Here is a 26,637-nt window from a genome sequence, read left to right on the forward strand (position 1 = left end):
ACTATGAACAATATATTCTATGTTTTAAAAATGGCATTAGAGGGCCGTATACAGTAGGTGTAATACACGCCTCTTAAGAACTCAAGTGGCTATTGTATGAATGCTGTGTGGTTCCCTGAAAGAAATTTACGTAGATTCCTTCAAAAAGAACATCACAATTTGCGAATACGACACTGCACTCTTTGTCTCTTTAGGTAAACATAGCATGTGATTTTAAGAGTAAATGTGTCCAACAGCATTAAGACGAATGTGAAAGGGTTCTTACCTTTCACGTTAGTGATGGTTTGTCATACAAAGGATGTAGTTACATGCATGAAGAATAATAAACTAAAAAACTGCAACATAACTAAAGTATACACTATTCTGTCAACACAACTTTTCGCATCGTAGACGACTGACAGGTTGAGCAGATATACTTTTTCATCGCAGAGAAAAATAAAAATCAAACATATTTACATCTCCTCATAATGTTTCCTGGTCGTCGGCCAATCATACGCCTCTCCCCTGAATGTGCTAGCCTCTATATAACAGTGACTCACAAGTTAAACCTCTGCAGAACCTGGACGACGAAGCAACATCCACATCTGCCTTCTTCATTGAGAGCAAATCCTTGATCCACTGACTTTGCTATCCTCGTAAGTAACAACGATTTCACCAACAAGAGGAGAATTATATTTAGTAAAGTAAACTAGGTACAGCGATGATTCATTTGACTTATAACAGTCTTTTCAATATCTTTTCATGATCAAGATGAAAAGCAACGGAAACCAGTCGTGGTTTGGGTTTGTATTTTTCCTTCAAATCAAAAGGAATTTTAATTAAAAAAAAAAAAAACATTTGCATCGATTCACGGAAATAATAAAGACCAGAAATAAGCATTTAGACTCGGTGCGAAGTAAGTTAACTCAATATCCAGATGTGACGGGGCCTCTTTTTCGTTTTGGAGGCTTGAGCGGAAATTACAAAAAAACAGTTCAGTGCGATGTTTAACGTTTTTGGGATCTGTTTGTGCGCAATTTTTACAATACGTGAGGGTGGGAGTGGACGGAGCCCTGCGAGACAAACACTGCATGTTTTGACGTTGCACATCGTTGTCTTTACCAGATGCTAAGGGTAGGCATTTCAGATCGCATACAAATGGAAAGAACATGTTGCTACTGGTTCGTCTGGGCAGGAAAAAAGTCGTGGTTGAAAGTACGTGGATTGGCTTAGAACATGGAATTAATTGTGTGTCCCAGAAAGCGAAGCTGACTCTTAAAGCGACACTTTTTCATTCCAGTTGTGGATTTTAATAAATATCACAACGATGCTGTAGGGGAGATTAGATTAAAAGGAGACTAACTGAATACTTAACTATAAGCACCCAGCATATTACAAGTACTTTTCTTGATTTAGAAAATTTTGCTTCAAAAATAACGTTACCGTAGTTTAGTTGTTTAAATGCATGGACGTTGCGTTCAATTGAATCTGGGGTTAGACTTTAACAAAGTGTGTTCTGCATGTCTGCAGTTGTTGGGAACGATCCAAATTCAAGATCTGAACATTCCACAGAAATATAATTTAAAACGATTATAACCTGTGGATCCATTGCTCGATTGTACTACTACTACTACTGCATGGATCTGCACAGAACTGGAATGGTTCTGACTCACTGCTGAAGAATCGCATGGGTGTGTCTGTTTACGGATGTGACCTGAATTAAATGTTTTCTTTTCGAATGAGATAGGAGGGAATAATCCGTGAGATTAAAGAGCTGTGTTCCTCGAAGGTTGTTGCAGCTTCCATCCATTTTATTCATTACATTGTCACTCAGTTTACTTATAGCATTAGACAGAGCATACACTTTGGTCAACATTTTTAAAAGCACAACCGACAGACGTAAAATGCTGTTTTCAAAATATAAAATGGCCCACAAGAATAAGAGGACAGTAAGAACCGAAGACATGTCACTATGGCAGTCTTACAAGAATATGTATTAATAATATGTATTAATAATACATAACAAGCCTGTCAAGCCTTTACTTTGAAAAGGCCATTCATAAAAGTGGTGAAATCCAGATACACGTGAAAGTGATTTTATTTCATTTTAATGCAAATTTCTAGCCACTTCTTGCATTTGTGAAGATTCATATTAGTTAATAAGCGGCTCAGGAAGAGGATTCAGGGGACCTGTATTAGTCAGTCAGTCAGTCATCATGCATGTAATTATCTCCACCCTGTTATCTCCACCCTGTCAACACTTGCGGAATGGTGTTTGCACTTTGCACTCAGGGCAAAATAGAGAGAAGCCTCAATGACCATCACAGTCATTGAAGGTCATTCCTTCTGCCAACAGTTTTCTGCTGTTCTTTTTTTTCAGTTGGATGCCAGCATAGTGCTACCACAGCCGTTTCGCTTTCTTGTGCACTCACCCATCTTGGTTTCTCACATTGCTAGGTGTTTTCTGATTAACGGAGCAGAAATCCATATGTACTTTTTAACTCCATTGAAAGAGCATGAAGAGTGAAATTAATTGGCATTAACTGAAGGTCATCAAGCTCTGAATCTAATCTCAGTCTGTGAGTCATTTCACACACACCTCACTGTTTTCAATCAGAAGTGACACAGGGAAAACTGAAAAAAAATATTTCATTAAACATTAACAAGATGGAAGCAGTAGCTCTTTCAATATACCAGTTCTTGTGAGTCAGGCCAAATATCTTATTGTCATTTTACAGTAACAGGACATTCTCTGGTTTGAACCATCGTCAAACAAAAAGTCCAGGATCATTCTCTTGTTTGTCTCACTGCAGTTTATTCTGCCACTGTAGACCATGGTGTCCCACAAAGAGTTCCAGAATGCTGGGAAAGGGCCAGGTCTCCAGATCTGGCGTGTGGAGAATATGGACTTGAAGCCTGTCCCCAAGCAACTCTATGGCAACTTCTACACTGGAGATGCCTACATCGTGCTCTATACCACCTCAGCTCCATCTTACTACATTCACATGTGGATGGGTATGTCACATCTATTCATAGAGTGTGCCCGGAGGTCCTGCCTGGTAGAGATTAATTTTATCTCTAGCAGAACCTTGTGGACAGGAAGTGAAAAAGGGTCATGCTCTGTATCAGAGTGTATCGAATACATGATGCAAAGTTGCCTTGTAATAGCACTTGTACTAACTACGGTGAACTTGTTACAAATTAACATAATATGAAATGCATATGGTCAAGTCCGGGTCTGTGGGAATCAGTTCTTGGATCATCAAAGTATTGAGACAAGTCTTACAGCCCTGTGACCTCTGTCTAAAATACTGTCTCCATAATTTTAGTGTTGAAGAATTCTACATGTAGTTTTGAGAAAAACATAAGCAAACCCATGGAACCAGATGTCGATATTTTGGAGGAGCTGTGTATGCCCTGACCTTTGGGCCATTTGTTTGATTTGAACATAGGTCTGTTCATCTTAAGGAGGCTTCTTTGGGATTTAAGAGGCAATTTTCTCAGCACCAGATGGAGGTTTGCTGCAGTTTTTCCTGTTTTGAGTCCAAGCCAGCATAGAAACGCTGCACCACAATTACATGGGGAGGGTCCAAGTGCTTTGGCTCAAAACAACACTCAGATAATCACTTCATAGATGTAAAAGTTGAATGTTTCTTTGCTGGAGCCTGCACACATACAGTATGTGTACAGTTTTCTGTCAATATTCTGTTTAGAACTCAGCCATCTTGTATCAACAGATATACAAACAATTTAATAGAAAGAAAATAAGGTCTGTAGAGAGGCTTTTGTAAAGAAGCCACAAAAACCTCATCAGATACAGATGGAGGAGTTTCCTCTTCCTAACATTCACTTCATTATAAAAGTACTAGTCATATCTATGTAAGGGTCTCTTACTCTTCAGGGAAAGCTAGAAGGTTGTCAGTGGTAAAAATGCCGTGATCTGCCATTGATTTTCTAACAGGGTCTGAGAGGGCTGTTGTACCTCGTTGCCTAACTGTGTGCCCTGATGTTGTCTGCTTCTCTTTCTTCCTAGGAAACGAGTGCTCTCAGGATGAAAGTGGTGCTGCTGCCATCTTTGCCACGCAGCTGGATGATTACCTGGGCGGTGGGCCTGTGCAGTTTCGCGAGGTGCAGAACAATGAGTCCCTCACCTTCCTGGGCTACTTCAAGTCCGGCATCAAGTACAAGGTGAATTTCTGCTCTACAGTGCCTGGAAGAGAGAGATCAGTGTGGCCCTCATTGAGAAGTGTGAGGTGTCGCAGTGTGTTTGCAAAAGCGATTTGAAACAACTTAATGGCACCTTGCGTTGCCATTTTTGTAATTTTGTTTTTGTTCCTAATCATTTTGTGCATATTAGATTCTCCATGGAAACATAAAGGAAATTAGAAAGTTACCTATTTAGCATCAATTTTAATTCTTTAATATACCTTCACAGGAGTTAAAAAGAAACAAAATGACTAATATGGCCTTGAAGAAATTCGAGGTTGAACAATGTCAGCCTATTGTTTGCAGCCAGCTATTTCTAACCAGGAAGATGTAGCAGTTAAACACAATACATCAATGAAATATCATACCATCAGTAAGACCATGATTAACAAAACCTTCAAGATCTGGACATCATGCCCATCTTTGTGATTGTTTTTGCATAGCCCATTTAATGAATGTTTTTGAGGGGATTAACCATCTCTCCCTAACTGGCTTTGTAACAAATGAGGCAATATTATGCCTAAGCAACAGCAAAAGTCACTCAAGTTAGGTATGTCACAGGAAATCATGAATTGTCAATTACTTAAATTGATACCAAATTAATATCCAAAATGTACATACTGTATAATATTTTTTTACATTGTACCTTTAAATATTTAATAGATACACGTTTAATAAATACCTTATACATTCTTTCTAAAAATATACTGTATGTGCATATGGAGAAGGTTTCTTTTAATGCTCAGCGTATATTTGTTCATTTTGTACACTACATAGAATAGTATGACTGAGATTATGTCTGTGCTCCTTGATTTCAGTTCCTTTTTCATCAGGTAATTATAGCCATTTCTACTGTCCATTCATAGGCAAAAAAAAACAAATGTTACAGGCACAGGGAAGTCAGTAGCTCAACGTAGATAGATGTGTATAGTTGTCAGCCAGCAGTTAAGCATTGATAATAATCGAACATGCAACCTTTGCCTTACAGTAATGAGACTGAAGTCCAAAGATATCTTACAAAGCTTGCAAAATGAAAAGGGTTTGTTGTGTTGAGTGTTGTATCATTTTGCTCACAACTTATATGTCATGATGAAACCCATGTGTGAGTTAAAATTATAGCTTTAAAGCTTTGCATGCCATTTTGACATTCATCATAGTGTACAGCTAATGTTCCCTCTTAAGGGAACAGCAAAAAGGGAAGTACTGTGAAATTTTAGGCAGCTGTTACTTCTCTTCCTAAGATGTGAAACATTCTTTCCATATAACCATTGCATTTCCATGCAAAGTTTTTTTTTACTGTTGCTAATACATTCTCCTTAAATGTATTTTGGAAAACAGAAACAAAATTGTAACACAGCATGTCTGTTTTTAATTTGGAAAAGAAGGAAAGTGATAAAACTTGCTGAATAGGGTACGAGAGGACTTCCACCGTTGTGTAGTACTCAGAAAAAAACATATGGAATAATGTAATCTTCAGCTTGAGATTCAGACTTTTGACACAGCCCCACTCATACCTCACCGTCAAAGCACCATCGCTGACCCTAACGCTAACCCTAACCCTTCATTATGAGTGGGTTTCATCCACAAACTAGATGGCTTTTGAAATTCATATTATGTGCACTGAGGTGTAAAATGATGCCTTCACCAGTCAGCTTTGCTAATCACTGTTCTCAATTTTCTGTTGCTGCTTTTTTGATTAAAATAAGTTAGGCAATCATAGCCTTCCACTCAGCCTTAGCCATACCACAAGTGCGTATTCTGAACATGTCATCAACTTTGGGATGGAGCACACTAAATATTAATGCACTATGTTAAAGACATCACATAAAGTCAGCCCTATACATGCATTACTTAAAAGTACTATATTAAAGCAAATAATAGTCTCTTGTATTAAAATGATGTTCCAAAGTAGAATTTTGTTGTGATTACCTTGTGTGGTAAGGTTAATTATGCTGTTCCATTAAGCTGTTCCATTGCCCCTGTTTTCTTTCTTGCTGTGACAGATGGCACTGTAGAGGTATCCTGATACTGTGACCACAACAGAAGCAGCTAAAGCTGGTTCCCACCACCAATAAATGACTGTCCTCTGAGCACAATAATCAGTTATTTGTTTGAGCAAGGTTCCACTGCGATTGTGGAATGGTAACCTACAGTTGTGGAGCCAATCTGTGACATGATGCCATTATGAGACTCTTGTGTCGTACTTCTACAGCAAGGTGGAGTCGCTTCTGGCTTTCAGCATGTGGTGACCAATGACATGAATGTCAGGCGTTTGCTGCATATTAAGGGCCGGCGTGCCATCAGAGCCACTGAGGTTGGCATGTCCTGGGACAGCTTCAATAAGGGAGACTGCTTCATCATTGACCTTGGCAAGGTAAGAGCTACCCTGGATGGGTAGTTTTGTTCAGATAAGCTGAAAAAAGCTGAACTAAAAAAGGCACAAACTTAACTAAAAAAATCTTAACACCAATGCAGTGTCTGTCAGTTCTTGATAAATGGCTTTTGAAATGACACTTTGAGCTTTGGGAGTGTGCTAACCTTTGTAATGTGAGGAAAATGATGTTGCAAATAATCCATAAGATGAATCATGCAAAACATCTGTATTGAACTAAAGAGTATAAATTCTTTCTTTCAACAACAATTAAAGAAGTATTTGTTTGAGGCGTCTACAGCTGCCTTCTCCATCTCTCTTTTTTGCACTGATCCTAAAACACACTGAACCAGTACAGCTCTCTGAAAACTAAAACAGAGAATGGAATCTCTGTAGGCACAAGACATAATTATACCATTTCAAAGGTGATAATGTAAACTGGACATTATAATTCACTAGAAAATTTGACATATAGCAAGCAAATAATAAATCACAAGGGCATTATTCTGCATGAAGATTTCAGTGGACAGCACTTTGTAAATCTATTACTTAATTGATCTGATTGCAACAGACTTATGAACTATTATTCATAATGTATGAATCCAAGCTTTACAGTGATATGTAGAGTTACGCCTTCCATGAACAAGAACAACTGACACAAAGTTGGAAATCACATTACTGATTCAAATATGTTTCCCTAAAACAAACAGTCTTTATGGTAGAACATAAACAATCATGGATATCATTGGCAATCATCAGCCAGTCTGTGTAATTCTGTTCTAACAGCCCCTGTCTGTGATGTAGCAAATATAGCATGCATTTGATATTGAGAAGAACCAAATGATTTGTCCATGGGATCCATTTATAGTAAATTTTGCCCTTTTACATTGATTTGTGTGTCTCATTCTCAGAATACATCAACTGTTAATTGACAGCATCCTGACCAAACATGTTATTGAAGCTAACTTAGTTTGCATGAAGTATGAGACCCATGTAATGACCATTGCTGCCCCTCTCAGGACATCTACCAGTGGTGCGGTAGTGACTGCAACCGCTTTGAGCGTTTGAAGGCCTCCCAGGTGGCTATCGATATCCGCGACAATGAGAGGAGCGGCCGTGCCAAGCTCCAGATGATTGAGGACGGGGCAGAGCCAGAAGCCGTCATTGAAGTGAGTCAAGCTAGTGACCCTTTCCCACCATGCAGGAACAAACTGAGGAGAGACAGAATCCAAGGGTGTCTGTGCAGTTACTGAATTCCAGCTTTTGATTTGCTCCTTCAGAGTCACATTACTTGCAAAGCAGTCAGCTAATATTGTTTTGTGTGAGGGAAGTTGTATTTTTCAGTTCTACATATGCAGAGATCTAAGTACAACCTGGAAATACTTTATACCTAAATGGAGCTGTGTGAATTATATTTGTGTGCTTATTGGTTCAGGCTCTGGGACCCAAACCTAACATCCCAGCTGGACAACCCGATGATGAGGCCACGGACAGATCCAGTGTCAAGAAGGCCTCTCTCTACATGGTAAGCCTTCTGAGTCTCCACACTCATGTAGCATATGTACTCCACTTGGTCCAGTTTTTCTAACTCATGGGATTAGCAAGGATAACAGATTTGCAACTATAGCATGTGAAAATACACTTTGCTGAAGACTGTTTTTGCCATCATCTCTACCTCTCAAGTTTTGTCCTGATATGTAGGGTACTGTTCAGTTAGAAATATGTGAACCAACCTGACTTCAGTTCCTCCAGGGATAGTTGATGGTTGATGCCAGTGGAGTAGCGCCTATCCTTCAATGAGGACCCACTCTGTAGTGCAAAAAGTAGCCATTGGCTATATGCAAGTGCATCAGAGGAATATATTTGTCTTACTTGTTTGCTCATGAGAAAGAGCAGAAGTTTAGAAGTTGTCATGGTGAGATGAGCCTTGCACACAACTGACAATCTTCTTCAGGGTACCGACAGTGGTGGGTGGTGTAACATGGTTCCTGGGTACTTGGTGATGAGCATTGGTGACTTCTTTGGGTAAATCATTGTGGGTGGAAGTGTAACATTACTGCTTGCTCCGGTGTAGATCTCTGATGCTGCTGGCTCAATGAAGTCATCCCTTGTGGCCCCGGCCAGCCCCTTCAAACAGGAGATGCTCTCACCCAATGAATGCTTCATCCTGGACAATGGTGTGGATAACAAGCTCTTCGTGTGGAAAGGTAAGAGACTTGATGTTCTTCTCAGAGGTCACAGCGGACAGTTTATGGATGACTACCAGATGCTGACTGTCACTCTTAACACAGGACCAAGTGCCAACGCAGCAGAACGCAAGGCTGCCATGAAGGCTGCCGAGCAATTCATCAAAGAGAAGAACTACTCCAAGATGACTCAGGTAAAAATCCACAATAATGTATTCTACTCCAATGATTTCAAGGTAGTGTCTCCTCAGAACTTCTATGCATGTTTAGCACAAATAGCATGCAATATACGTATTTTTAGTTGTTTTATATTTTCTTTTTCTGGTTTTTGTTGCAATGGGACTGTCCAAATGACAGCTCCTGACTGTATAACAAAGGAAATAACACATTTATTTATGCTTCATATCCTGTTTAGTTTGGCCGTTTGGACTATGTTGTCCCTCTCATAGACAAACACCTTCACAGAATGATTCTGTTGTGTCAGAGACTCTGCCTGGTCATGGAGTTATCATGGCTTTGTGTCTCTGATGAGTGCAGATCCAGGTGTTGCCAGCAGGAGGTGAGACCACCCTCTTCAAACAATTTTTTTCCAACTGGAAAGATAAGGACCAGACCACAGGCCCCAGCAAGGCCTACGCCATTGGTCGTATTGCTCAAGTGGAGCAAGTTCCATTTGACGCCTCCTCCCTGCACTCCAACAAGACCATGGCTGCCCAGCATGGCATGGTGGATGATGGCACTGGGAAGATCCAGGTAAAACACACAAACACAAGCACAAGCTCAGAGGAGGTCTGCACTCATATTCATTGTCTAACTGGCTGCAAACACTGGATAACACTGTGCCATCCTTCTGTGAAGTGCTAAGTGGTATATAGACCTGAGAAGCCTTTTGTTATGCATGCTGGGAGGGTAGTTTATATGTGTGCAAATATGCAGTAACCCATGGGTGAAACGTACAGAAAGCCATGATTGTAGAAAACTATGTCTACTAAAAATATGTATACAAACACAACCAAAGAGTAGTATACTGATGCAAAATTGCCACTTCCATTACTCAGTTAAGTTTTACCCCAAAACCAGTTCAGAGCAATAGAGGAAGTACCCCAGCTATTTTACATGTCAGAAACAACACTGATGTGTCATTTATTTCCCAGCTTGTACATTCTGTGTGTGTCAGAACAACTTCTGCTACTTTAGAGCCAACTGATAGTCAAGAATGGTGTCACTTTTCTTGTGCGATAGTTGCACTTTCCCTCAATGTTTCTGTGACTGTTTAGCATCAAGTTTGAAATTTGTAAGGGCCTAGAGACAAGGTATCAACAGGTCAAGATGTGTAGTAATTAAGAAGACTTGAACAGTTGGATAAAGTCTCAGAAGAGCTGCAAAGACAAGATGCTGGTCAATAAATACAAAGCTGTAGCTTTCATATCACAGAGCACAGGTCTCTCTTTCAGCATTCATTTCATCACCTTTCTCCACCATCAAAAATGTGTGATTAGTATTTAGGAAGCTGCTCACTGAATATGAAAGGTTAAAATATGCATCAAGCACATAAAGTTGTTTTTATGGTACTTTCAGCCTGATCAGCACACGCTATTATTAATCAGCATTGCAAAACCTGGCCAAAACACAACTTGATGAGACACTGTTCCTAATGTCACAAGAAAACAGTAGTTTTGTTTATTGAAGCCCTAACTCAACCAATATGATCCAGTTAAAGAGGGAGTAGTGTAACAGCTGAAGGTGTCTGTGGTTGTTGCTTCTAGATTTGGCGTGTTGAGGGGGGAGACAAAGTTCCAGTGGATCCTGCCACCTATGGGCAGTTTTTTGGAGGAGACTGTTACCTCATCCTGTACAGCTACAGGCAAGGAGGCAGGGATCAACACATCATATACACGTGGTGAGTGTTCAGTGTGTGGCCACAAGAGGGCAGCATAACAAGGCATGTACATGGAGCTCTTACTGACAGCAGGAGTGATCTGGGATGTTACACGGATCCATCCACAGGACAAAGGTAACTCCTGTGATGCTGTGTGTTTTAGGCAGGGGCTGAAGTGCACTCAGGATGAACTGGCTGCTTCTGCTTTCCTCACAGTCAAGCTGGATGACTCTATGAGAGGATCCCCCGTCCAGGTGAGTTTGACTTCCCTGAATATTAGGTGATTGATATTTTGGGCTCATATTCCTTTAGCTATATTTTTTATTATAACCCCTACATGACTCCTAAATTATATTTATTTATATTATATTTATCAGCATACATTGCATGTCATTGCACATACGACATTTTTGTGAACAGAAAATCTGTATATTAACACACTGTCACATTTAGTTATTTGTTAATCAAGAAATAAAAGAGCTGAATTATTAAGTATTGATGCTGGTTTGGCTTATGTGCGATGTCACCGCCTGCAGGTGCGTGTGACACAGGGCCAGGAGCCGTCCCACCTCATGAGCCTGTTCAAGGGCAAGCCCATGATCATCCACAGTGGCGGGACATCCCGCAAGGGTGGCCAGACCCGGGCAGGCAGCACGCGCCTCTTCCACATCCGCCAGAGCTCCACTCGTGCTACACGAGCTGTGGAGGTGAGCCAAGTCTTCACCCAGGGCAGCATAGATTTGGCCAATCACAGACAAAACAGGCGAGAAAGTCTCCATTTGTAGGCGTAGTGTCATCAGTCACATATTGCATTTGTTACATATAAGATGGAGATGCCAGCAGAAAAGAATACTGAATTGTTTGCTGAGATTGGGTTACTTATCATTGAGCGAAACTATATTTTAATAAGATACAGTACACAGAAGGTGCTAAGTTTAATAGATTACTTATCAAGGAAGTTAACTTCTGCTAAACATAAAAGTAATGATCTGGACACAAGAACATATTGAATTGTTGAGCTCTCTCTTGTCCAGGTAGACCCCTCTGCCTCCTTCCTGAACACCAATGATGTGTTTGTGCTGAAATCCGCTGACTCCTTATTCATCTGGAGGGGTGTGGGTGCCAATGAGGAGGAAATGGCCGCTGCAAAGTATGTGGCCAGCTTCCTTGGAGGAAGTGCCACCGAGGTGTCCGAGGGCAAGGAGCCAGGTAGGCTCTCTCTGTGTCTTTAACCACCTCCACACAGGAAACGGGCTGCAGAAATCTGCATTGCTGTTTTAAAGTGACTGCACTGACTGACTATTGCCTATTATTTCCCAGTTTGTGTATGTGAAGTGGAAGTACTCTGCTGTAATGCTGTTGTCTCTTCCCGTAGCTGGGTTCTGGTCAGCTCTCGGTGGAAAAAAGGACTACCAGACATCAAGGAGCCTGCAGAAGACGGTCAAGCCCCCACGCCTGTTTGGCTGTTCCAACAAGACAGGCAGACTGACTGTAAGTCACTGGATAGCATCGCAATACAGCAGTGGCACAGAAGGGATGTTGTCGTTGATGCAAGTCACCATATTGTGAATATTGCCATTGTCACCTTGCTTTCCCACCCACTTTCCCATCATCTCTCATTTATTCTTTCATAACCCTTCTAATTCCCTCCTTGTATTTCTCCCCCCCCCCCTTTCTCTCGCTCTCTTCCAGGTGGAGGAGGTGCCTGGAGAATTTGGTCAGGCTGACCTTGCCACTGATGATGTTATGTTGCTGGACACCTATGATCAGGTTAGTGCATGACATCAGCGCCTGCCAGAGGCATAATGCCTTATGCACAAGTATGAAATGATACTATTACACTGCAAAGGGTTTGCCATTGTTCAGAGTACAAGATCACATTTACTGGGCAGATGTTGCTTTTATTATTTCCTAAGCCATGAAACCCATGAAGGTGAAGAGGTAAACCACTATGCTCCGCTTTTTTCCCAGATCTTCCTGTGGGTTGGGAATGATGCCAATGAGGTGGAGAAAACTGGATCTGCAAAAATTGGTAAGATCCAAAAGCATATGTTCTTATAAACATACATTGTCATACATATGCATACATGCTGATATTACATTATTAATTTCCTCAAAATATTACCTTTTATTAAACCTGTAGACCTTATATTTTCTTTGGCCCATTTATATTGCTAGATTTTTTAAATGAAACAAGTAAATTACTTAAGCAGGACACATCTGGGATTTTGTAACCATGACCTTTATGTAAAGAACTTCATGTGATAAGATGCTCAGTGACTTGATGAGCTCTTAGTGAATATTTTGCTGAAATGAATTCAACTTCATTATGAATTAAACTACAGCCAGGAAACAATTTTCATGTTTGCTTTTCAGCTAAAGAGTATGTTGATTCTGACCCCTCTGGTCGTCGTGGCATTCCTATCACCACCATCAAGCAGGGTTTTGAACCCCCCACCTTCACTGGATGGTTCCAGGCCTGGGACCCCAAAATGTGGGACACAGACCCCTTGGAACGGATCCAGGCTCACTTCTAAATCACAAACATTCTTGCTACATGAATGCATGGCTTGTCTTCTTAGATAACCTCAGGATATCAGCATATTTCAAGCAAAAAGCTAATTTTACTCAGCTATCAGGCCTTATTCAATATACACGATAAGGTGCCTTAAGCCGCAGAATTCCTACACTTAACAGAAACTGTCAAACCTTCTTGTCCATGTATACTCATGTTTTATTTCCACATATTTTGGTTTACACTAAGGTTTCCATGTATAATAGTGGTTTTTGCTTGTAAGCATTAATCTTGTGCTGAAACAATGGTATCCTAGATGAAAATGGCATATGTACTTGGGATAACCTCTCAGATTGCTAGTTTACTGCAGGCAGAATCAGGAAGACTACCACAGGTGTATTTTAAAAACCCTTAATGTAAAAATGAGGGGGTTTTAACATGATACCCATCGGCCTTAATCTGAAAGTGATCTTTCCATTAAAAGTGTATTGTCTCAGTAGATGCTAAGTCAGACAGAGTCTGATAAGTTCATATCTCCTGATATCAAAATGAATAAATTTAATATCTCGTGTGTGGAATGCAAGGGTGGTTGGTTTTTTAATAAACATCCAGCTTTTTGAAAGCTGTTTTTCCTTAATAATTGTGTGTTGTTCATGCACTTGCCACGGCAGAATGTTTACTGCACTGTCAAGGCCACAGTTTCCTGTATGCTGCCTAAGTGTAAATTTCAATTGCCATTGTTCAACAGCTGCATATTTCTTAAAAAAAATGTTGAACACAGCTTCCATTCTATTGTTGTGGCTTTGCCATTCTGTACTATTGCAGAACGTGATTAGCTTCTAATGTATATTTTTCATAGGGTCCCAAGCAATACAAACAATACCAAATTGTTTTAAAAAGTCAAAGTACAGTTGTGATTTTATTGTATATTGTAGCATAAACCCACAGCAGTGTCAGGTAATTTACTCAAAATACTATCATGTCGTGCTGATTTAAAAAACACCTTCCTGAGTTCAAGCCAAAAGAATCCGTGTAAAACACTGAGGCACAGCAATGCATAGCAAGGATCAAAGTAGCTACTGTCATCATATTTACTTGATGACAGCTGGGTATGCAGCTACAGTAGCTAACTAATATGGCAATGGTAATGTAACCTTTTGTGTCAAATAATTAGCTAGCTAACATGCCTCCCATGCACACATTTTACAAATGCCAGCCTGTCCTCATAAATCCCAGTCTGCCCTATTGTGGGATACACCTATGCTGGACTATCATACAATACATAGACTACTGTGTCTTGTTTTATGTCACAATGTTTATATCCACAATAATGAAACTTTCCATCACACCATTGTCATTAACTTGTGTTGATACATTTTTCGAGGATTACTCACTTTCCATGCAGAACATACACATACTACCAAAAACAGTTTGTTTACATAATATTTAGTGAAGAGTGGCTTATTAGTTGATCATAAGTTGATTATTACAGTAGGTAGCTGACTGAGTAGACAAGCAGGTTAGATAAAATTTCTGAATCTTTGTTTTGTTACACATATTCATGTAAACAGGTGATGTGAGAAGGACCTGAACCTATGACCGGGGGTCTCGCATAGGATTCAGGCCACAGGGTTTTGCACGTGCATCTTCTGAAAATGACATCATTGCAAGGCTCTTGATTAAATCAAGAACCTTGACTGTAAGCCTAGTAATAACCTCTGTCGGCCAAACATGAGCAATGCACAATTCCATCATAGCCACTCTTCAGCGTACTAAATAAGTATTGACATTAAAAGAGGCCTTTCGATTTATATTAACATTAATATTTTACAAATTGCTTCCACTCTGTTTATTCGCCTTCAGTGTCACTAATACATGTAATCTCTCTTAGTCTGCTGTTTCACTGATTATAATGCTGCCTAAGTAAAGTGTGCTATAACATTGGACAAGAGTGAGAAAGAGCTGAGGGTCCTGGGAGAGGTGAAAAGAAAGCAGAAAAACCGGACCCAAGACCTCATGCAGGTGAGCATACTTTCTTTGTGTGTTCCAGGTACCGACATGTACGCCGCAATTAGGGTTCGTCCCGCCCTTCTACTCCAGGTTTGCTTCATATTTGAATCTGCATCCAGGTCTGGGTTGGATAGGCTACAGCACTATCCAAGACCAGTACTGTACATCATGCAGCAGGATTCATCATCGAGAGAATTCGCCAGAGTGCTTGGAAGAGGTACTGTTAAATACATTGGCAGATGCGCCATGTTTTAGTAACAGAAAAAAACAGTTTATGACCCAGTGTCCATTATAATTACAGTATGAGGTGAAATATGTTCCCACTGTTTCCCTCTTAACTACACAATGAAGCTCTAAAAATACATTAAAAATGTGCCCAGTAATTTCTTCTGTGTAGAAAGAATAATGCCTTAAGGAGGAATACTAAGGGGGAAGTCCAGGTTAGTCGTTGCTCTTCAAATAAGTGTTGATGGACAGGTCCATGATGAATAGTCTCATATCACACATTTCTTGCTGCACCTCACAAAAATAGTCCAGTAAGCAGTACCTGATTTCAACAAGAACTGGAAATATGGAGTACATGTAACAATTGCCATTTTCAACCTTTAACAAAGAGCATTTTTATTTCTAAGACTTCCTGATAAAGATGGAAGCATGGCAGAGCCATACAGCATTCAGTATTTAGTAGTGGTGAACTTGTGGGTTGTGAAGATGCTACCAGCCCACAGAATAGATTGTCACATGGTACTGACAATGCTTGATGAAACTAGCACAAAAAATCCTCATGACCATAGTAATACAACGGTCGATCCATTTCAGAGAAGAGAAACATTACTTCTGTCCACACCTAGGTACAGCTTACTTCAGGTACAGTTACTTCACAACCTCTGCTGTTATTCCCGGCCAAAACCATTATAAAATATTTTTTCACATACCACTGTCAGTGTTCTTTTTGGTCATAGCATATGAATGAAGAACATGGAAAACTGTCATGTTAATAGCAGAGACAGGGCTGTGTTCTCCAACATATTTCAGACATAATATGGAACACTAGGCAGCAGTGCTCAACATTTAAAGTGGGTATTACTCTTCCCTCTGCAACCAGTGAAACTTACATGATTACTGAAAGCCCCAGTGTGCGTTTGGACCATGTGTGTGGTGCTGACTTGCTCACTAATCCTGGGTCCAGGTGGAGAGTGGTGCTTCAGATGAGCCAAATCCAGCTTCAGCTGAGTCAGATCTCAGTGGATTAAGAGCTGGAGTCTCTTTGCCGTTCCTGGATCTTGTTCACTTTCACTGGAGTCTGGAAAGGCACGTCTGCTCTCGGGGTCACCATGAACCAGAAAGTTGTGCTCATCACTGGCTGCTCCTCTGGCATTGGCCTAGCACTGGCCGTCCGCATTGCCAAGGATGAGAAGAAGAGATTTATGGGTGAGTGGAACATTTTCAGGGTGGAACTGTGCAGGAAAGATTAATGTTATGTTGGATGCCTGCTCCTGTGTCCAATGGGCATATAAATGTATTGATATGATACAGTGTATACAGCTGATACTGACCCAATGCTGTCGCTCCAGTGTACGCTACCATGAGGAATCTTACAAAAGCAGAGCCACTCATAGAGGCAGCAGGCCGGACACTGGGCAGGACCCTGGAGGTCAAGCAGCTGGATGTGTGCGATGAGAAGTCCATAAAGGCCTGTGTGGACAGCCTCCCTGACAGGAGGGTTGACATCCTCAGTAAGGAACAGTGGAAAACTGTCTTATTGTCTCTCTAATCTCAGAGTATGTGCTAGCATTCATAACATCATGGCCTCTAATTTACTCTTAAGCATTTCAACTTCTTCTTTACAACTTGTTCTACAATAATGGTTTTGCTCCTTAAAGATCTAACTGCCATGTACTTTAACAGATATTGCATTGTCTATACGTTTCATGCAACTACAGCCCTACCAGCTCCTTTGGTGTACTACAGAAAATTTCCTCAGGGACCTATCTATGAGCCTGTTGTAAGTTTTGACATTCCCTGTGACTTGGATTCCCCCACAGTCAGCAATGCTGGGATGGGTCTGATTGGGCCCATTGAGTGTCAGTCCATAGAGGAGATGAAGACTGTCATGGACACCAACTTCTTTGGTCTGGTACGGCTCCTAAAGGAGATCCTGCCAGACATGAAGAGGAGGAAGAGTGGTCACATTGTGGTCATCAGCAGTGTCATGGGCATCCAGGGTAAGGGGGACGTCAATGAGAACCATATTTCAAATGTCCTATGAGCACATCTGTGAGACTGTTTAACAGAGCTGTCTTATCTCCACAGGTATATTGTTCAACGACATTTATGCTGCCTCCAAGTTTGCTGTAGAGGGGTTTTGTGAGAGCCTCGCTGTCCAAGCATTGAGGTTTAATCTGAAGTAAGTGCTCCTCACCACAGCCAGTTCCATTCAATTTACTATCACCACCAAATGTCACTCAATAACTCAGTGATGGACTGTGACAGGAGCTAATTCCTCATGATTTGAGTCTATGAAATCTGTTTCTGTGACATACCATTTAAAATAGCATGTATAATTGTTGGGCTGTTTTAATTGCTATTGTTGACATCTTGAGCATATATCAGACATTCCTATCTTAATTTTATTATGTTGGTTTCCATTTTAATTTTATTTAATAAGCTAATGTCAATAAAAGAAATTTTTATCTCCAAACCAACATATGTTATAAATGGGTGCAAGGTCATTGAAACACCAGTTCAACAGGACAGAACCTCACCGTATTAAGACAGCATACACAGCTGAAGGAAGTCTCAGAAAAAAGGACATCAGCAATTTACATAGAACAGATACATATGTCACACTGAAAAACCACCCAAAGTGACATGTTGATAAACAAATATGATTTAAATTTGCTGTGGCATATGTATCTCAAAAGTGATACATACACCCTCATCATTCTGTCAAAATCACTGTATTGTCCTCAACAGAAATTCCAGAAGGTTGACATTGTCTCTGTTAAAGCTGGCAAACATCTATTTATGGAAAGCAACATTATATAATACCATTGAAAGACAATGGTAAAGTTTCTTATCTGCTGGAAATGATGTCAGTCTCTTAATTCTATAAGAGTTTTTTGGTCCTGCAAACTATTTGGCCAGGCTGTGCTGTAAAAGAAATAAATGTTTGTCAGTGGTACAATGTGATAAAATTGTGTAGAAAAAATCATTCAACTGACTCCCATCTTCAAATGAAGACCATACTGAGGTACATGTAGTGTCCTTCTTTTGAAGGAGTCCATGTGACTCTATAAACCGGATGAGTGCTAAACTAGGCTAATGGCAGTAACCACCACAGATTATCCTTCCCTTCATGGATATTCCTTGCATGTTTAACAGCAGACCGCCCCTTGGATTATTCCAATAAGGAATACTAATTAATCCTCCCAAAGACGATGTCTGTAAATCATATTTTACTTAATAAATCTCCGAAACCAATAAGCAGAGTTTTGTTTCCTGCCCATTAACAGGACAGAGTCATTTTAGTAGTATGTACATGTGGAGCCTGACAGAATCATCTAAAGGTATATGAAGTTAATCTAATTGTTTTCTTTCTAGCATAAGCCTGATTGAGCCTGGCCCGGTGGTGACAGAGTTTGAGCGTAAGGTTTACGAAGAAGGCCTGAAGACAGACCTATCTACAGCAGACAAAGTCACGGCTGACATGTTTACCAACATCTACCTGAAAAATTATTACCAGATCTTTGAAAGCCTTGGACAGACACCAGAGGATATAGCAGAGGTATTTCTGTGGTGCAAAATGTTTGACATCATTAATTTCAGTATAAGTATAAAAGACAGTGAGGGATGAATAGTTCCCAATCAAATAAATGTATTAATACCTAATGATCAAATTATGATAATTTTGAAGAGTTTTGTTATGTAGACGTAAGATATTACTTGTATACTCATGGCATCAGTCGTCATAATGAAGCATTAGCTCCTCCATTGTTACCTTAAGCCCACTCTATTAACACAGTTAGTTCTACACTTTATTTTTTGTTTGCTTTTGTGTTGTTTTTGACAAACTTGATTATTCCCCAGCACACGCACAAGATCATCACCATGGAGAACCCACCATTCCGCCATCAGACCAATACCCTCTATACACCTATGACAACCCTAAAGTATGCAGACCCCAATGGTGACCTGCCCATTGATACCTTTTACAAGATGGTATTTGAGCATGACAAGGTCTTCAACGCCAGCCTCAATTTCCTTAAGCTGCTACGCTGGAGGAGTCGCAAGAGCTTCACCCTGGACAAACCACAGTCTTAGAGCTCTGTCCTGATGCTTCAGGACTTTCTCAGCAACCCTCTTCTCTCACACCCTCACTCCTACACTCCCCTTTAGAGAAATAATTCTTGTAATTTTTTCCATAAAAGTTTACTGTTGCACCTCAAAATCAAGATTTAAAAACTGGAAAAATGTCAAGAATTTATTTGCATTTTGAAGCACAGCTGAGGTTTTCCTGATTTTACATTCTGACAGTCATTACTTTGTTACAACTATTTCTGTAGACCTGTTGTGAACAACTGCCTGGAGAAAATATGTTTTAAGAAGGGAAAGCAGAGGGCAATAGCCTTTGTGCCACAGCAGATTCTGTACTTGCAATCCAGCACTCCTTGTTCATTCTCTGACCTAGTTAAGGCAGGCCTATTAAAGGCTCTACAGATTCTATATTTTGTAAAGAGCTCAGAGTATCCTTCTCTGAGATAAAAAGGATGATATCCATATATGAGGACCAGGAATATGACATATATAATGTTTTACAATATTAAAAGTAAGAATAAAATACTGGAAAATATGCTAAAGATTCTTTGTATGTATGTATGTATGTGTTTTCAAAGTTATGGATATTTTACTTGAGGCAACACCAAAGCTTTCTCAAGATTTCTGCAGATGCCCAGAACAGCTACAATAGACTACACTCAAATGACAGTTTAAATTTCAAATGACAGGCTCTTAAGAGATTTAATTGTGTAACCTCATTACAGTACACAGTATCTGACATAATCTGTATCTTCATTATGTAACCCCATTAGAGATAATGATATAATCTGGGCTCACCAACACAACACTGGTAATATTACTGAGATGCAGTAAGTTAAGTTTTAAGTATCTAGCTAAATATGTCCCATATCTGAGAAAGAAATGACCTCTGCCCATTCCGTGATCATTGTATGAATATTTTCATCTTTATTTTCTATTATTGTAGCCTACCAGTCAAGAAATTTTCGACCTCTGGACTTCATACATCAGAAAATGGGGTAACACAAACACTTGTCCTCAGGAATGTGTCAGACACAAGTATATAACCCATTAATTATGGGCTTCATGCTACTATCGATCTACTTTAGATGTGGAACTACAAAATCCTGCATAGATGTCTTTGTTAAGTATTGACATAAGTGACATAAGTTGTGTCTTAGCCTCCAGAAAAGATATGCAGAATGTAACTGGTATGGCAGGTTAGATGTAAAATAAATATAAATGAATTCACTTCGCATTTCATCCAAAAAAGACTCTGGATGCCACGGATATCACATTAGTAACTTTTACCTCAAAGACAAAGTTGTGTAGGGACGTGATACCCGTGGACAGAACGCATTTAGGAAATATTTCCTCATTGGGTATGTACCCAAGAGGTTTACAAAATCCACTATGGCAACCCGAAAGCAGCTAGTTTCCATGACGATCCGTTGCAGATAATGTTGATGTAGCAAATATTGTATGAAATAAACTAACGTGCCCATTTTACCACAAATTAACGAAACTGTGTTTATGAGTAATCGGCATCTCAAGATCGACTCTAAAACATGTGTAGCCTAATCTATAGCTATACAATTAATTAAAGTTACACTATACAATTTGCTACAATATTGTTTGCATAACAATGTAACTTAAAGTCGGTTGCTAAGCTCTATATTTAGGTGTTTCCTTTGAGAAATATACTTGTGGAACGTTCTTATGATTTTACCGCGAACAAGCACTGCACACTCGTAGTCTCATCCAAAGACACGGCTCAAGATACGCGTAACGTAACCGGATGCGGAAAGAATAGTGTGTACCTATGTCGGATTGTGTCCGGAGGGAGCTTTTATCCAGCGCCGACACCGCGGACCAAACAGTAAAAGTGCAATAACTGGCAAAACAACTTTTTCACATGGACTTGAAGTTTGAGTATCAAAGTGAAACTGTGAAACGAACATTCCGGCAACACTAGTTAAGACAGCTAGCGCATAACATCCATGGCCACAAAAGCGTCCGAAAACGATAGCAGTTAACTCGCCAGCTAGCTTCGTAGCGGTGGAAACATTGCTGCTCGCTAGCCGACATTCATTGAATATTAGCTACCTACATGAGCTGGCTAGCCGACTACTAGTCAGTAATTCCAGTGTAGCTGTTACAAAGGTAGCTGGCAAAATAGCTTGGAGTAAATTAGCTACCACTAACAGACCACTGCAGTCTACTGCACGTATTTAACGTGGTTTAAGCTGGTTGGACAGTTAGCTAGTGTAAGTTAGTTTCTTTGGTCGTAAGAAGACTAATTTATCGATGGCCTCCTCGTCTGGAAACGATGATGATCTTACCATACCCAGGGCAGCTATTAATAAAATGATCAAAGAAACTCTTCCCAATGTGAGGGTTGCTAATGATGCCAGGGAGCTCGTGGTGAATTGTTGCACTGAATTTATTCACCTCATCTCTTCAGAAGCAAATGAAATTTGCAACAAGTCTGAAAAGAAAACAATTTCTCCAGAACATGTTATTAATGGTAAGATGATTTAAACGTTAATTCACGTTCTCTATGTTTGTTTTCTACTGTTATCCGCCTAGTTACCCACATAATTTGACTTAAGAGTGCATTAGCCGTTCATTTCTCAGACGTGGATAAATTGTGTTTGGGTAGTGGCTTGATTTCATCAATCGACAGATTCTTTGCTTCTAAATGATATGGTTCCATCGGAAGATTTATGTAACTCAGACGTGGCTAGCTAGAGTCTGTTCGCTTGCTTACATATTTGTTAATATTTAAAGACTTTCCGTGCGAAAAATCCCCCCACAACATTAGTTATCAAATTATGGTGCCAACCTGACTAAGTAGTTAGGTGGAAACTGACTCGGCATACGACAAGTGATCCTTTTTCGTAAGAATTGTCCTCATTTTGCAGTGCAGCGCAGCATCTTTCAGCTGGTGAAGCCAGCTATTGTTTTTTTAAACTCCATTATGTTTATGCAGCACTGGAAAGCCTTGGATTCGCATCATACATCACAGAGGTGAAAGATGTCCTACAGGAGTGCAAAACAGTGGCACTCAGAAGAAGAAAGGCAAACTCCCGTCTTGAAAACCTAGGCATTCCCGAGGAGGAGCTACTAAGACAACAGCAAGAGTTATTCGCTAAGGTAAAAATCATAAACTAATATCTGCACCGAACATTGTCACATTTAAGGTACCAAAATAGCACACTATTTGACAAATTACTGATGTTGCTGAAAAAGGTGGTGATTTCTTCTGTAGAAGAGTTTCAGTTTGTTGGTGGCTAGTGGGGATTCTGTGGGAGAATGTGTCTGGGATTTGCCTGTAGAGATTTAAGGAAGGTATATGATGGAGAAAGTGTGTGATGAACTGTGCATGACTAGGGGTGCATCCAGATACTTTAGAGATGAGTCCTTGTGTTTCTTCATCGATTCCTTAGTGACGCTGTCCAACGACAGGTGCAAGGAGAAAAGGAGATACCTGACATGGTGTGGGAAATGGAATGTCCTTGTTGTGTTGAACTTCTGTATGATGATTAGCAGGAATCCCTTCCCTCTCCAATGCAGATATTATTTTAGCATGGAATGTATGGAATTGGTAAATATATTGCTAGCCAAATGTTTCATCCATAAAATGAAATGTTGTGTTAAAAAAAATAGTTTTACGTAAGACGTAAAATATTACATCACCTCTTTACAGACTATTCAGAGCAACAAAATCCATGTATGCAAATGTTTTCCAAATATGATTTATTGGTGTTATGATTTGTCATTGTTCTCTGTCTGCATAAATGTGTGTTTTTTTGTGTATTTCTGTAGTGATGATTATGTTGTCGCCACAGTAAGCATGCATAGAATTTGACACGTCAGTGGGGGTTTATGTCCTTGAAAAACTCTTCAGTGTGACGATACATCAATACATCATCCCTTGCAGGAGACAGTTGATGAAATGTCTTGTTTTCCTCACTATGGAACTGGAACTGTCCTTAAGGAGGGGACCAGTTATAGATTTCCGGTTCACGGGGGAAGCGAGGATGTAGGAATTGAGGAAAAGACACAATTTAGCAATTTTGGATGCAGCTCAGGTGTCCATGGGTTGTCGGGAGGGTGTGTGGGTCGGTGTGCTGATGCGCTTGCAGTCGTAGGCCGTGCATGTGATGGTTTCCTCTGTCTGCGTTGCAGGCGCGGCAGCAGCAGGCCGAGCTGGCCCAGCAGGAGTGGCTGCAGATGCAACAGGCTGCACAGCAGGCGCAGCTTGCTGCTGCCTCCGCCAGCACGGCGCGCCAGGCTGGCTCCTCTCAGGACGAGGACGAAGAGGATGACTTGTGATTGGTGGGGTGGAGCTAAGCCTGCACTGCCCCCACCCCCAAAAATCCAGCCCAGCAAGGCGGACTCGGACACTACTGTCTTCCTGAATGCCTCTGTCAGTAGGGGTATCGACAGTGTTGGGAAACCCCACTTTCCCTATGACTTTTAGTCTGGACTGATGTACTCTATTTCCAGTGGAGGTTTTCAGGTTAGATTCTTTTTGTTGTAAGGCATCCAGTTCACTTATTTTCTCTTTGTACTTTGTTTTATTGTCATTATTTGCAGGCTAAAACAAGGCAGTAAGGCATAGTTTGAAACTAAGGGATACACCTTCTCCCTTGCATTTTACTGCCTTGTCTTTTTTGGTCTCTTAAAAATATAAGAATTTCTCATTGCAGGCCAGTGTTCCTTTTGTTGTAAGGATATGTTTAGGATCCAGTGTTTGATTTAAAAAGCAACAGTGACAAATGTATCAGTACACACTTTGCTGTTTTTGTTGAGCAGGAGGGGAGCATATCAGCTCTTTAGGTACTTCCCATTTAGATTAATTACTTTTTTCTTTCATTAGGTTTAAATTTTTGATAGTGTATTATGACAAAAATCTTGTTGAATGGAGTCTGTTTCTGTTGTTTTTAAAGTGGTTTTTACAGTTCCTCTTTTTTCCCTTCTTATTAATGTGGGTGTGATTCAGAGCCTCATTGTAAAGCACTCATAGGGGACGTGAATATGTATGTGAAGTTTGATTTGTAAAATAAAAAATGTTTTTGGTTACTTGTGGGTATTAAGTATGGCATATGTAGTTTTTCATTTTCCTGCCCTCTTCAGTGAATGGCACCATTGTTTTCAGAAGTAAAAGTTAAAAGAAAGAAAAGAAAGACAGTAGAAATTCTTTTTTGTCTTCTAGAACCAAAGAGGAAGGGGGCTGGGTCCTGTATTAGGTGGCATAAATGTAAGGTTATTGTTTTGCATATGTTCCCTTTAAAAACACATGAAAATGTGGTTTGTATTTACTCTGCTTATAAGCAGATGGTGACTTCAGTTTGTGAACAGCTGATCTGATATCTCTTTTTTTCAGGTGTGATGTGTAAAAGTTGCATTGTGAGTGTGAGGTAACAAGTGATGGTTTGCAACACCCACTCTCATTCCTTTTCCCAAGTTGTTCTCCAAGCAATAAAGTCACCATGTTTTGTAAAGCTTTTTCTGTTAATTGGTTTGTGGTTTATTGCCTTCTTACGTTTGTGAGGAGGGTTTAATCTTATGTTGTGCTTAGGGTCTTGTGGGGCATACATGTATTCACTGTATATAGGATGACAATTTAAAGGTGGTTTAAGGCCTTATGGTGGCACCTATGTAAAAAGAAGTGTGCTTATGAAAAACTGTTGGGTCAGAATGAACTCCTTGTACACATCATTTAATGGATTGCTACTGTGGTATATTATTTTCTTACTGTTCTTTCTTACTATTTTATTATGTTCTCACACTGAATCATGTTTTATTGTAAAGATGCATTTTCTTGGTGTGAGGGTGCTTCTCATTCAGATAAGCAAAAGCACCCAAATTGATATGTTGTAGTCATGACAGAGGTTTGTCAGCATCATTAGTTACCCTGTGCTTCCAGTGTGGTTGTTTTAGTTTGGTTGTAACACACAATTAATGAGCATAAACCAAACTGAATTAACTGCACTTGATATTTGCTACTAATCAGTAGACCTCTCTGCCCTTTGTAACGAAACTGTACCAAAGAACTCCTGGTTGATTGGAGGGGCTTGTCTGCTCCATAAAATCAAACAGCAATTCTGGTGCACTCTTCTTAAATGGTGGTTCACTGGGTTGCTTATCACTTTGTTGATGAACTTGGCAGTGAGGTCATGAACATCAGCCAGGTATTACACCATGCTAATTTGAAGCATAGGTCTAAAACTGAGGCCATTTGGTGCACTTTGTTTTCCTTATAAATGGAAAGATGCTTTTCAGTCAAAGCCTTCAGGCTATTGAGTTTACTATTGTATTTGGAAGAGAAATTATTTAGATGGTAGGAAAGTCCCCTAATACATGGAATGTTGTAGCTGTAACAACATTAGACCCTTGCATACAATCAATGGCTACCTCAAAGGGTGTAAGGACATCAACAGCTTTTGCTAAGTACATTCCTCATGAATGGATAGCTTAGTGACTGAAAACATGTCTGAAACCTTCATCAGCCTCAAGAGTGGCACCAAACATTTTCAGCTGGGAATTTCATCTTGTGACTGTTGCAAGATCCAGTCAATTGTAATCCTCCAAGATATTATATGTGAGAGTAGACTTGTGACAATGACAATTCCTTTAGGGATAATTAATATACAAAGGCCAAGTCAATAGTGTTTCAGCTACATCTCTCAAGAGTAATTATATTAGGTACAGGGAATGTATAATTTCATATTCATTTTGCCATCCCACTAGGATTCCAGTTTTAATAATATGATGATTTAACAAGAATTTCTGAGCTGTCAGTTTTCATGTTGCAGCCCAGTCATCTACTGCTTTGTGTAGTTTAATGATTTTTTTTCTATTTAATTTACAGATGCTGATATCCCAAGAGAGAGATTTTACATATGGAAAATGTTAGTGTGAGCACTGAGTCACTCAACATTAAGAGGGTGCTCAACAAGTATATAAAATATATCTTAAATTTTCTGATGTAACTTTTTTTTAAAGAATTTCCCTCAAATGTTCAACTGACAAATACGTATTTGAATGAGTATTCTATTCCTTGAGTAGAGAGGTTGAGGTGTAGCCTGAAGAGGTGACCATAGGTGGCTGAAACAGAATTAAATGCAGTTAATCTCTTGGATGAAAGGTGGAGCTCAGCCTCTTCTTCTCTTTCCTAAATCTTTTT

At 39.9% G+C, this 26,637-nt stretch overlaps 3 protein-coding genes across 4 annotated transcripts; all 3 read left to right on the forward strand.

Moving 5' to 3' along the window:
• Positions 1-558: 558 nt before the first annotated feature.
• Positions 559-13,773, forward strand: scinla (scinderin like a). Of its 2 annotated transcripts, none has more exons than XM_036521260.1 (17): positions 559-635; positions 2,793-2,994; positions 4,013-4,167; positions 6,398-6,559; positions 7,576-7,725; positions 7,992-8,081; positions 8,631-8,763; positions 8,848-8,936; positions 9,280-9,495; positions 10,509-10,642; positions 10,785-10,875; positions 11,158-11,328; positions 11,656-11,830; positions 11,997-12,112; positions 12,314-12,391; positions 12,593-12,653; positions 12,998-13,773. In XM_036521260.1, exons 2-17 carry the CDS (start codon positions 2,814-2,816, stop codon positions 13,156-13,158), a joined length of 2,163 nt encoding a protein of 720 aa, XP_036377153.1. In that variant the 5' UTR covers positions 559-635; positions 2,793-2,813; the 3' UTR covers positions 13,159-13,773. The 2 variants fall into 2 exon arrangements, with proteins under 2 accessions (XP_036377153.1, XP_036377155.1); XM_036521262.1 differs by having other exon boundaries at positions 2,811-2,994.
• Positions 13,774-16,480: 2,707 nt separating this feature from the next.
• zgc:109982 (uncharacterized protein LOC553564 homolog) lies at positions 16,481-19,474 on the forward strand. Its single transcript, XM_036522366.1, has 6 exons — positions 16,481-16,577; positions 16,721-16,882; positions 17,192-17,371; positions 17,460-17,553; positions 18,750-18,933; positions 19,236-19,474. The coding sequence occupies exons 1-6, from the start codon at positions 16,481-16,483 to the stop codon at positions 19,467-19,469; spliced, it is 951 nt and encodes a 316-aa protein (XP_036378259.1). The 3' UTR covers positions 19,470-19,474.
• Positions 19,475-21,559: 2,085 nt separating this feature from the next.
• Positions 21,560-24,691, forward strand: LOC118773521 (protein Dr1). Its single transcript, XM_036522498.1, has 3 exons — positions 21,560-21,969; positions 22,435-22,598; positions 23,634-24,691. The coding sequence occupies exons 1-3, from the start codon at positions 21,750-21,752 to the stop codon at positions 23,778-23,780; spliced, it is 531 nt and encodes a 176-aa protein (XP_036378391.1). The 5' UTR covers positions 21,560-21,749; the 3' UTR covers positions 23,781-24,691.
• Positions 24,692-26,637: the final 1,946 nt, after the last annotated feature.

The sequence above is a fragment of the Megalops cyprinoides genome, chromosome 2 (genome assembly GCF_013368585.1).
Source record: "Megalops cyprinoides isolate fMegCyp1 chromosome 2, fMegCyp1.pri, whole genome shotgun sequence".
NCBI lineage: Eukaryota > Metazoa > Chordata > Actinopteri > Elopiformes > Megalopidae > Megalops > Megalops cyprinoides.

Excerpts from the sequence above, each read along its gene's own strand:
- scinla (XM_036521260.1), top strand. The coding sequence starts at position 2,814 with ATGGTGTCCCACAAAGAGTTCCAGAATGCTGGGAAAGGGCCAGGTCTC. Across the intron at positions 10,643-10,784 it reads CAACACATCATATACACGTG|GCAGGGGCTGAAGTGCACTC; the intron begins GTGAGTGTTCAG and ends TGTGTGTTTTAG. Across the intron at positions 11,329-11,655 it reads GTGCTACACGAGCTGTGGAG|GTAGACCCCTCTGCCTCCTT; the intron begins GTGAGCCAAGTC and ends TCTCTTGTCCAG.
- zgc:109982 (XM_036522366.1), top strand. The coding sequence starts at position 16,481 with ATGAACCAGAAAGTTGTGCTCATCACTGGCTGCTCCTCTGGCATTGGC. Across the intron at positions 16,883-17,191 it reads CAGGAGGGTTGACATCCTCA|TCAGCAATGCTGGGATGGGT; the intron begins GTAAGGAACAGT and ends ATTCCCCCACAG. Across the intron at positions 17,554-18,749 it reads GCATTGAGGTTTAATCTGAA|CATAAGCCTGATTGAGCCTG; the intron begins GTAAGTGCTCCT and ends TTTTCTTTCTAG.
- LOC118773521 (XM_036522498.1), top strand. The coding sequence starts at position 21,750 with ATGGCCTCCTCGTCTGGAAACGATGATGATCTTACCATACCCAGGGCA. Across the intron at positions 21,970-22,434 it reads TCCAGAACATGTTATTAATG|CACTGGAAAGCCTTGGATTC; the intron begins GTAAGATGATTT and ends ATGTTTATGCAG. Across the intron at positions 22,599-23,633 it reads AGCAAGAGTTATTCGCTAAG|GCGCGGCAGCAGCAGGCCGA; the intron begins GTAAAAATCATA and ends TCTGCGTTGCAG.